This window comes from Aythya marila (genome assembly GCF_965140915.1).
Source record: "Aythya marila genome assembly, chromosome: 11".
NCBI lineage: Eukaryota > Metazoa > Chordata > Aves > Anseriformes > Anatidae > Aythya > Aythya marila.
In genome coordinates, this window is record NC_139052.1 from 11,060,940 (window position 1) to 11,073,250 (window position 12,311).

The 12,311-nt window shown below is 47.8% G+C and overlaps 1 protein-coding gene across 1 annotated transcript in view; it reads left to right on the forward strand.

The window, feature by feature from the left end:
* Positions 1-5,836: 5,836 nt before the first annotated feature.
* The window catches only part of ALPK3 (alpha kinase 3), a gene marked incomplete at its 5' end in the record, with an annotated part of 33,828 nt that continues 27,353 nt past the window's right edge, over positions 5,837-12,311 (forward strand). The window contains 2 exon segments of the mRNA XM_082769525.1: positions 5,837-5,869; positions 5,871-6,082. Of these exon segments, the coding sequence (XP_082625651.1) occupies positions 5,837-5,869; positions 5,871-6,082 (245 nt within the window).

The following is a 12,311-nucleotide window of genomic DNA, read 5'->3' on the forward strand; positions in this document are numbered from 1 at the left end:
CCACGAAATTCCCCCACCGCCTGGGCTGGCTATCACGAGGGCTCCAGGGGAAGTGTGGCTGGGCCAGCCCTCACAGAGGTTGCACAAGACCCTTCGGGACAGGGCAGAAAGCCGACAGATGGGGACAACTGGGAACAGCCTGGCCCCACAGCCCAGCCCCGCAGGGCCGGTGCCGTGAGCTCTGGAGTCTGGGCTGGGAACTGGCCCTACTCATGGTCTCCGAGTTATTTGCTTTTCTACTCAAAGCCCAAACTTAACCTTTCTGGTGAAGGAAAAGTGTGAAATTGCTCCCCTGGTTCCTGAAATCTCCCTCCTTGGCCATGGAAATGGGTCTGAGGGTTCATTAATAAAGCAGCCAATTGATTTAGGAGTTAATTTCAGAGAGGCCTTCTGAGACCAGAACACTTGTGCCTGTCGGATTTCTATCGCAAACAGTCCGTTATAGCAGGATGAGAGATCCTTGAGCCCTTCTAGAGCTACAGCTTAATGAAATGAATTACACTCGGATGCAGGCTGTACTTGGAGAAGCAGAATGTAAGAATTGTTATCGCTGTGCTGTGATTTTTATTTACACACTTAGGACAAAAGGCAGAATCTCCTCTGCCGCCAGTATCTTGGGTGAGGCTGCAAATGCATCCAGAACAATGAAATAAAAAGGATTCGCCATCATTATATTTTGTTACAATTAATTTTGCTACATGGCCCTGTGGCACAACCAAGTCATGGTTAGTTGCTCTCCCTTGCAGCACAATGCGGCGGTGTTACAGAAGGTACATGAGGCGTGGTGAAGGCGATGTGAGGTCTGGAGTGGCCTCTGTAAGAAGAGACTCATTAAACCAAAACTCTTCACCTTTCAAAAGACTGGGCCAAGTGGAAAGGAGCTGGAGCTGAACCTGAGCTCTGTGCAATTGTGAATTGAGAGAACACAGGGGGACATGGGGGTGGCTATAATTCCCAACAAATTTGTTACTCTGTGATGTGACCACGCAGGGAATATGACACAAAACCAATGGGGATGAAACAGGTCTGGGCTCAGGACCAGCATGGACAAATTCCCACCAGCAGACAAATTCCCCCTGGGTCTCTCCCTCAGCTCTTGCCACAAGCACCTTCACTAGCAGTATGGAAGGGTGCAGGTGGATGTCTGGATGACAGGGGGAAGCTGTTACGGCTGAGAGAAAAGGGATGGAGAGAGGGCGTGGAGGAGAGGAGCTTGGGCACAAGGGGGTCCACCACCATGTGCTTACCTGGGGAAGGGACAAAGCTGAGCCATGTCTCTCCAGGGAGGGGACTCTTCCTGCTGCTTTTCTCTTAAAAAGGATGGGGGTGCAGTTTGCAGAAAAAAGATAAAACCAACAGAATTGGTGGATGGAAGAAGGATGCTCTCCCTCCACACATATTTAGAAATATACCCTACATGTTTAAAATACAGATATTAATGTATTGCAAATGAAGGTTCTGTCTGAGCATGTTCCGGTAGCTCTGTCACATCTCTCATGCAGAGTCAACATAAATACAGCACGGGCAGCTAATAACAGTGATCATTACATTAACCTGAACACTTTCCGTGAGCTAAAAATGACACTTCTGATTGATGCAGTGTCTTTTCAATCAGCTAGAGGTTGCTGCATTCCCCATAGATCACTTCTTTGGGTTTCAGGGCTAACATCCTCTATTATAAGCCTAGTCTGTTCTGCTTGTCCTTGGGTCATTAAAAGCCCTGCCATGGCACATTCTGCATGAATATTTGGTCAAGAATATGTTTTTTTCTGCATGCCAATGGTGTAGTTTGTTGACATTGTGCTGGAGAGCAGGAAAAAACCTGTTATTTTAGAAAGGGAGGAACCCATGTGTGTGTGTGCAGGATGGGAAAGGGAAGGATATACTGTGTGAGAGGAGTGAGAAAACATCTGTGACACTTGCTGTGAGTCAGCGCTGGATTTGCAGGCAGAGGACGAAAGCTTTGCTAACAAGGCTTGAAGCCTTGTGGCTGACTGGCTTAGACTTCAAAAACTAAATGCTGCGAGAGAGAGTTTCCAAGTGGAGACAGGAGCAGAGGGCACTGTCACTCTGCAAACAGAATGACTGGAGAGCAAATGCTGCAAGAGAAAGCTCTGTCTCAGCAGGGTGACTGGCACAGGAACCATACAGAGCCTGAAAGGGCAGAGAAATACACATTCACCATGTGTCTAGGGGAAGGCTTAAGCACTGCAGCAGGATCCATCCCACCACACTTAAGTTGCTAGGTGTTAAACCTGCTTCCACCACCCAGGTTTCCGTTTGCTAGTGGGGTGAGGTGCAGAACCACAGTATAACTGGGGTGAGAAGGAGCACCTCCAGGTCTCTGATCCAGCCCCTCACTCCAAGCAGGACCTGTATCTGTTGGCCAGCATCTTGTCCCATCCACATTTAACAATCTCCAAGGATGGAGATCGCTTACCTCTTGGCCCCCGTTGCATTGTTTGATCCCCCTGATGGGGCAATTTATTTATTTATTTTTCCTTAACATCTAATCTGAATTTTCCTCCTTGCAGCTTGTTTTTGTTGCCTCTCAGTCTATCACTCTGGACCTCTGGGAAGTGGCTGGCTCCGTTTGGTCTGTGCCCACTCAAGAAGTACTGAACACAGCAAGAAGGTCTCCATTTAGACCTCTGATTAAGATGTAAGCCTAGTTCCCTCCAGCTCTCCTTGTATGGCATGCGCCTGAAATCCCTTAATTGCCTTGGTGGTCTTCACTGGACTCACTCCAGTATATCAATGTCTTTCCTGTATTGGAGAGTCTGAAACTGGACACAGTTTCATCCCCAACACAAAGACTCACCTGTTCTGCACACCCTTCTCAAGATGAGTGTCTATTCTATCAGGGCAACACCCTGAAAGATAGAGCTCAGTGTGATGGCACAGTAAAATGACATGTGTAATTCATATCATGGGACTTAAGTCCAGGATTCCTGAAGTTGTGGGACCTGAAAGTCCTCCTTTCAGAAAAAAAAAAAAATGGGGATAGGAGAATGACACATTGGGCGTCCCATCCTAGCATCCTGCCTGTCACATCGGGCAGCAGCTGAAGCACAGCACAGGGTGTGAGATTGGTGCACGCACACAGCAAATATTCTTCTTTCATAGCTTGAACACTTTAAGCTTTTTAAAGCAAAGCTAGTATCTTTGTCCTGAGGAAATCTCAAGAAATTTGCCTTCCATAGACTTGTCCTTTTTTTTTTACTCCCCACTAACATTCAGCAGCCACAGCAATGTGTGGAAGCAGCTTAATGCCAAGGTGCATAAGGAAGCACCTCTCTTTTACTGACTAACTCCTGCTAACTTCACTTGATGCCCGTGGTCTTATTTTGATAGACACTCTCTTCTTGGCCCTTGGGACCGTGCGTACCTCTGTCATATACACCTTAGTTGTTCCTTCCAGGCTGAGGAGCCCCAGTCTATGCAAGGGTTCTCCAAGCGGCAGTCAGTTCTGCTCTCTGATCATCCTTCCTGCCCTTCTGTGAGTTGTTGTGTTCTTTGTTTGTTTGGTTGGTTGATTGGTTTTGGTTTTGGTTTGGTTTGGATTTTGTTTGTTTGTTTGTTTTTTCCTCTTCTTTTCAGGTCTGCTATATTCTGTTTGAGATGGATTCTTCCTGAGTGGCAGATCCCACCACTGCCTATGGAAAATGCCTGTCATTGCTTCCTCTGTGAATCATGTTACATTTGTCATCACAGACTTTCATCTGTTATTTTATTGCCTGGTGAGATCTTCAGTCAGCCCTCTCAGACTTCCCTTTCTCCCCATATTTCCTAGGAACAACTCCAAAAGTCTGATGGGGTCCATCTCCTTTGCATTTGCCAAGACCACGTATCCTCTCTGGTGTCACACATCCAGCTATTTACATGCTTGATAGCACAATTACCTGCTACAGAGATCGGCAAAAAGCAAACTCCAGTATCTACATCTGAAATGACACAAGGCTCCTTCCAAAACACTGCCCAAATGCAAGATAGTCCTGAGATCTGAGCTAAGAAATGTATTTCACCACGGCTTGAGTGGAGACCTGCAACTCTTCTATGAGAGAAAAATTCACCTGGAGGTCCTGGCTTTGGATCTGGTGTTGTCTGCAAGTGCTGCTCTACTGGACTGCATGTCTGGATTCCCTACATACTCCGTGCAACCTTCTCCCCCCACCTTGGCCTACAGATGTCACCACCCTCCCCTCTATGCAGGCTTGGGCATCTGCTGGGCTTGATAACTTCCTTGGTGGCCGTCAGTTTCTCCACATGCGTATCTGGCTCAAGTTGTAACCTCAGTTGTAATCTCCCTTTCCACTTGGCTCAAGGTTTGATATACCAGTGACAAAAGGCATCTGAGGACCAGACTGTGTTATATCAACCCGCTGTTGCTGCACATCGATGTTGTGGCTTCATGTCCAGGTGTCACCCAGCACCTTTGCTGTTTTTAGTGTCCTTTCTGGGGTTCCTGATCTGGGCCTCTTGACTTCTCCCTTCCATGTGCCATGCACGCTGATACTGTGTTTCCATCATAAACCTCTGGAAAAGTAAACTATCCATGGGACTCCAGAACAGGATAACAGAGCCATAACTTGTCTGCCTGAATAAACCAGCCAGGAGACCTGAGCCTGGTTCCTTTCCCCACAAGTGTGGGAAAACTCAGGGTAGTAAGAGAATAAAAGGGGCTGTTTGCACCTAAACCAGAGTGGTCAGTACGCTTGTCTGGCCATGCCCTGTGCCTCATCAGTGCAGTCCAGCCTGGCTTCTAAATAAACTCCTTTTCCAACTATTCATCTGGCTGAGGGGCTCTCTATTCTGTGTGGATGGGCGCATACAGGGGACTGAGTGCCAACAGTAAGTCACACTCCTTGTAACAAGGATGTGCCCAGATGAACTGTAGGTACACGTATCAGAGACCTGCTTGTGTGTGTGCATGTCTCAGTGGGAGGCAACGGGAAAAAGAGGGTGCAGGTGCCAGCTCCTGGCACACTGAGTGCATGAGCTCAGGTCCTGGAGGGATCCAGGTGTATAGCTGGCACACTGTCATGCTGGTCCCTATCCGAGGTCACCTTCCAAACCCCAGTGTTTGCTGGGGATGAGGAGCTGGGGATGTCCTGCACAGCCATCATCTGCCTCTCTGCTTGCTGTCACACTCATTCTCTCCTGCCCGGGCAGGGATCAGCTCAAAGCCTGTTGTCTTTCCCAATCCGGACCTCTCTGCCACAATCTCGTCTCTTTTGCAGCAATGCCTGCTGTTGTTTTCTCCTTGCAGGCACCGGGCACACCGCCGTGGGCAGCCCGCACAGCAGAGCTGTGCCATCCATCAATCCCGCTCCGCAGGGACGCAGTGTCACCGGCAACGCGCCTGCGGCGCTCAGCACAGCCGCTTGACAGGCAAGATGAAGGTGGAACAAGAGGAAATCCAATTCTATTACAGGTTACGTTTTCATCTGGCGTTAAATCACTCTCACTAATCTTTCGCCGCGTGTGCCCACCTCTTACAGCCCTGTTTCATGCTGTCCTCTTCGGGGAGACCGAATAAATACCAGCACCTTGGGAACCTGGGGGGTAAAACAGTTGCCAGAGTGCAAAACACTCCCGGGACTGACCCCAGGCCAACAATCACAGCACCACACAAAGATTGTGCCTTTGAAACTCCAAGGCATTTCGCAGCCGATCCCGAGCTACCTTTGGGAACCCCCAACCCCTCAAACTGACCACCACGCTGCGAATTACGATTAAAAACCTGTCGTGGGGACCCGGGGCTGGCTGTGGGGGGGGAGAGGCCCCCAACGTCACGACTCCACGACTGACAGCGCCATGTGCGGGGCGCCTATAAATGCCGGCGGTGATTGACAGGGCCGGCAGCGGCGGCGGCGGCGGCCAAGGGCAGGGGCAGCCGCAGCCCGGCCGCCGCCATGGGCTCGCCGCGCCGGGCCCTCGGTAACTCGTACGCCGGTAACGGGAGGCTGTCACCACCGCTCCGGCCGGGCAGTGTGGAGGGAGCGGAGGAGGCCGAGAACGCAGCCTGGGCTTCTCGGCCCAACCGGCGTAGTTACCTGCTGAGCATCCGGCCCCAGAACAGGTGAGGGCGGTGGGGGGCGGCGAGGAGGGGGTGCCGCAGGGGGCTCTGCTCGCCCCGTCGGGGGTCTTTAGTCGTGGGCTGGGGACGAGGAGGAACGCGGTGGGCACCGCTGGGGTGTGCCCACTGAGTGCTGGGCATGGCATCGCTGCCTGCGGACAGGATTCCAAGGAGACAGTGGGGAACCAAAACGACTGATTTGGGAGCTGGGAGGTGAAATCCAGCTGTGTTAAAAGGTGGAGCACCAGTGCGGAAGGCCAGGCTCTTGTCCCGGGCAGCGGGCAGCCGTCCAGCCCGCAGCCAGGGGCACACCCGGGTGGCGAGCGGCTGGAGGCTGCCGGGCACTGCTGAGGGTGAAGGCAGTGCAGAGCTGGGAGTGCCGTGTCCGCATGCCCCGGGGGGCCCTGCCAGGGTTACAGCAGGATAGCAGAGGCCAGCTGGATCGATGAGAACCCAGGCGCATCCCAAAAGCGATGTGGCGTGTGTTCGCTCCTCGCTTCCCTGCGGGTGTATTTCTGTGGCTGTTGCTGGGGCAGGGACGGTTAGCATCGTGCATCTTCTTATAACGGGGCCGAGTGGACTTTCATGCTGTGAAATGGTGACAGACATGAGCTTCTGTGTTCTTCTTCTTTTTTTTTTTTTTTTTTTAATTTTTATTTTTTATTTAAACCTCAGAATATTTGAGGTTAAACTTGCCTGCAGGATACTGCCCTGCCCTTTCTGGCTTCATAGTAGTGAAACTGCTGGTGTTATCTACACCAGACTCCATGCAAGGGGCCCGCTGTGCGGGTGCCTTATCTTATTGCCAAAAAGGCATTTCTACTATGTAGATACGGGCTGAGCAGTGACGAGAACTACATTCCTGGGTTAGAAATGGCCTCAGGCAGGAGGTCTGTGGTAGGAATGAGGCTTTGTTCTCAGGGGAGAAGGTATGATAAACATGTTGCTAACTCGGACTGGCTGAGGTTAGTGAATGCAAGGCAACGTGCCAGTGAAGGCGAAGGTGTTGGTTACAGCATTAGTTGTTCGAAATAAAGCCTTTAAATTACTTTGAATTTGCTATGAGTACTCTTCAACCTGTAAGCTCTTGAATTGAGTGTGCATCTTTCTTATCGACGATTTATAAATAATCCATTTCCAGCATGTCAAGGGTTGATGCCTCAAATAATCTGAGATTTGTGAAAATAAATAGAGCACCGAAAGAGATGGAAATGTGCTGCCTGGCAGTCAGATGTTAAAGCTGGGGTAATGCCAAAGTTAAGTTGCCTTAATTCAGTTCCTTTGTGCTTGTATTGTAGTGTGCAATCTAATTGCAATCTGGCTGTGTACCCTAGCATCTTCAGTACCAAGAAATACACATGCAGTATTCAAAACCAACCTGTGACCTCAGACCATGCTTAATGCTGCAAAGGAAATGTGTAATTGAGTCCAGTACCTCCATTCTACAGATTAAAGGTAGAATCTTTAATAAGATGTTGAGGCCTTTTGCCTAGAGCTTGATTCTCTATTCATCCCCCTCCCAGTATGTTCAAATTGCACCTTTAATCTGTTTAGCCATAAGGGAGGGTTCAGCAGTCCTCAACTAATACTTCCAGTGTTCCCAGCTGGCTTCCCCAGATCCCAGAGATTTTGCTCGAGGCCATTGAGGAAGATGCAGAGTGATGTGGGCGAGCCTGGCATCTCCGGGATGTGTTGACTGTGCTGCTCAAGCACAGCAATACCGCTCCCTGACTGCAAAGCTCCTAGCCCTGAACACCTTGACATTGCCATGCGAGCACTGTGTATTGGCAGCACCCCAGTTTCCATATGTAGGAGCCTTATGCTTTTGCAGAAAAAGTGACACTGCTGCAAAGATCAAATTGGCAATGGATTCATTTTCCACAAATTGTCCAATTCCTTTTTCAACCCATTCAAGGACTGGGTCATCAAAGCCTATGGCAAGGTAATTTCATTTTGCCATTTAACTTCAGTGGCTGTCCCTTCTGTTATAAGGAGCAGTGAATAGATATTTGCTAAATAGCAAAACTGACCTTTTCCTGTATTTGTGACATCTTCCAGTTTCTCTAATGAACAGGGGAAGAGTAATATAGAAGTCTTGCTCCCTGCACAGCCTAGAGTATGTCTACAAGTGCAGAAGATTTGAGCCAGGCTGTGTGGAAACTTGCTGTGAAACTGCATCGCTGTCTATGATGCAGGGCAAGGGTTTGAATGAAGTGGGGCTTTTTGTCCTGTAATTAAATAATGTATCATAACAATTCTGGAAAGCGAGTGAGTAGGAATGATGTAGCGAGGAGGCTTTCAGAAAGCAATTATGAATTTAATTAAATCCGGGAACATCTGGAGAGCTTGCCTGGGAGAACTTGAAAAGCAAGATGAGTGACGTGCAGAACAGCAGATAACATTCAGCAGTTTTCTTTAATGCAGAATGTATTTGAATTTGGTGGGTTTGAAGCTGATGAGCATGGGACGAGTGGTGCAGATACAGAATTGCAGTGGGAGGCTGTTTTGGTGGTTGGAGAGCAGAAATGGATACAATGATCCAAAGAATGTGTTTTTTTTTTTTCTCTATTGCTGTCTCTGTATGTATTTGTGGAGTGTTTAGCTGAAATACTTGCCTGCTCTCATCACCAGTTCCCAAAGGAAAAGACTAGAGAGAGTAGTGACATGATGAGGAAATCTTTGTGAAAATAAACTGAGGTTAGGGACAACTCATGAAAAAGTTTCACCAGCATACTTCTATTAATGAGCCATGTAGAGAATAGCCTAGATGGTCTCAGTTGGCTTCCCTAAGCCCATAGTAGGAAAGTGATGTGTAAATTGAAGAATTCCTATTTGGAAACTGGTATGTGCTTTTCCATTTTTTAACTTGGAGAAATCGATGGGGTGATGCTACAGAGTTCCAAAGAACAGAGGTGTTGAGAATTGCTATATTCATGGACTGTCCTGAGTTGGCAGAGACACACAAGGATCATTGAGTCTAACTCCTGGCTCCACACAGGACCACCCAAAAATCAGACCACGTGGCTGAGTGTTGTCCAAATGCTTTTTGAACTCCAGCACACTCAGTGCCTTGACCACTGCCCTGGGGAGCCTGTCCCAGTGCCTGACCACCCTCTCTGTGAAGAACCTCTTCCTGACACCCCAGCCTGACCCTGCCCCGTCCCAGCTCCATGCCCTTCCCTCGGGTCCTGTCGCTGTCCCCAGAGAGCAGAGCTCAGCACAAGCTGCTCCGCTTCCCTCGTGAGGAAGCTTCAGGCCACCATGAGGCCTCCCTTCAGCCTTCTCTAGGCTGAACAAACCAAGGGACTTCAGTTGCTCCTCGTACACCTTGCCCTCCAGACCTTTCACCATTTTTGTTGCGCTCTTTGGAGCACTCTCTAATTTTGCGGCACCTCAAGCTGCACACAGCTCTCAAGGTGAGGCTGCACCAGTGCAGAGCAGGAAAATCACTGCCCTTGACCGACCAGCAGTGCAGTGCCTCATGCACCCCATGATAAAGAATATCATCCCTTTATTAAAGAGAGTATCTAGGATATTTACCTTTTGTGCACTTGAGAACTGGTCTTTAAGAGGAGTCTTTCCCTTTGAACAGACAGTTCAGAGACCATCAATTACTGGCTCTCCTCTGTCTTTTAATTTATCTGATAACGGGCAATGAAGAGCAGCAGGTATGGTGACTTGCCTTGCCCTCGCAGCCACCAAGTGGTTTTGTTTTTGTCATGTTTTTAAACTCTTATGTCTTAAAGCAGTGGACTATAATTACTTTACAAAGTGAGAGGAAAAGCTGCCAGTCCTGTCCAGGATCTGCCTTAGCTGCATTCATGACTTCAGAAAGTCTCTATTAGTGTCCTTTTTGTAAGAACTAGCCGACTTTGGAAGACATCTAGTGCGGAGATACTTTTTTTTTCATAAAAACTTATGACAAAGGTTTCATTTGAGTGCTAGGCTGACTCTTCTGTTGGATATGATCAGTACCTCTCATCTAGTGCGGATGTCTGCTACTAGGTCTTGTTAAAGCATTGCCTCCTTGCTTAAATATCTTTCTGCTGTCATAGCTTCGTCATACGCAGCTATTTATAGAGTATAGTGACATTCCCTCTGATCTTTTCTTGGACAGCCGTTTCTGGCTGTGGTGGCAGTTGAGTTTAAGAGGGTGCCTTGCCGTCATTTTTCTATGTACCCGGCTTTTCTGGCTAAGAATGGTTCCCTATCTTGTATCTCTTCCTTTGCATGTAATAACAAATTAAGGTGAAAAGAGCTGTTACTATAATAAAGTGAGCTGAAAACGCAGGGCTGCTTAGCTCCTGAAATGCATGGTTAGCTGTCTTAGTTCAGAGGAATTCCCTCTTCAGCAGCTGGGCATCTGTAACTTCTTGTGAGACCTCGCTTTTGGCAGTCATCTGTATAAATTCCTGATAGGAAACCAACTGCGGCTTCGGAGGGAATTTGGTGCATCTCTTGTCTAACAGAAGTGTCCCAGATTTTGAATGACACTCATCCAATACTTGCTCAAAAGACAAAAACGAAGGCATTAATGGGCCGATCTGCAGTCTGTAGGCTCCTGAGGGTAGAGGTGTCTTTTTCCTGTAGGTACGGCTGTATGTGCAGTCATGCCTGGTTTGATTGGGCTCCTCGACAGCTGTATGCTATGAATAATAATCCCAAGCTGTGTTTTCTTCAGTCCTTTTTAAGGTGACCTGTCCTCGTCTGGTAGAAAGTTAGGTAAAGCTGGTGTGTAGACTGATAAGATGATAACCAAAAGTGAAAGATCACGACGTGGAGCTGAACAAACAGTGTCCTTCAAGAGCAGTGCTCAAATTTAAAATAGATCACAGGTATGAATTTTGCTCTTCTCCGGAAACCTCATAAATGGAGACATTTCCCAGACCTGCAATCCCCTTTCATTGAGTAGAGGGGGGGTTGCAAGAGAGGCAGATTCCAGGAGAAGAAATTAAAATCTGCTCCATCCTCACCCTGTCTCAGCTAGGGAAGGAAGGGCCTGGATGAATGAGGCTGTTATTTCACACTGTCTCTCACCTCTTATAGCATCAGCAGGTTTGAGAAGGGGAAGATGGAAGAGCTTTTTGTCCATTCTTGTTTCTTGATGTCTTTCTTCTAGCTGTAAAGTTAATTTGGATAATAAAGACAGTGATACTTCGGAGTTAAAATACACAAATCTAAAGCATCTCCTGAGTGTTACAGCAGTTGATACGGGAACATGTAACTCAATTTATTGTTTTCCACCTTCCCTGTTAATGAAATCTAGCTCTGAATTGTAACATTCCAGTCCATGTTCATTTGTCTTGGAGTAAATTACTTGCAGAAAAATACCATATTTCTCCAGCTCTAACATCGATTTATTCTGTGACCTTGACAAGTAAAGACTCAATACATCCATTTTCCAGTCTGTAAAATAACAACGTGTCTTGTACAACTCCACAGCACTCACAGCTAGTTTATCACAAGGTAGCTGATAATTACTGCCACAGTGTATGAAACACAAACACACTTTTTCCGTGTGTGCATGAAGTGCTTGATAAGAAGTGAGACACATGGCAGGAAAGAAGCCTTAAGCATAACCACATGTACATGAAAGCTTCGTTGTTGTCTTTCAAAAATCAGAAATGCTTGGCTACTGACAGCTGAGAAAACGTTCAGAGTGGCTTGTGTTTGCCTCAAGTAGTATTAACCTTGGAGGCAGAGAAGTTCATGTGAAATCTTATCCTTAGGAGACTGCATGTGCAAAACATACCCAGTAATATCACGGGTCAGAGTAGCAGTGGGAGGGAGCATCTGCACGGGACTGTCAGGGCAGTCCCTGTGTCCTGGGGGTGTTCTGTCCCGTTCTCCGTGGGTTCTTACACAGAGTTTTCTGCAATGCTATTTCCTTCAGAACATAACTCGGAGGTCTTGGGCTTGCTGTCATTGAGGCATTTCTCTGTTCACGTGTTGCACTGGACAGCTAGTGCAGCTCAATCTTCGTGCTGTAGAAGAGCACTGAAATGTATTAGTGACTGTTGCAGGTCGAGTCCATGTCCACGTGAGGACGAAGCTACTGCAAGGCATATTTCAGTGTCTCTTGAACTCCTGTTGACATCCATGTGAGGACCTGAGCTGGAAGGAGAATGCTTTCTTCACTCCCAGATAAAGAAACAGAGAAATGAGGATTTTGTGTAGTGACTGCACGAGAGGGATTAGAAAAGATACTGGATTTAAAGTCTGTTTTTAAAGA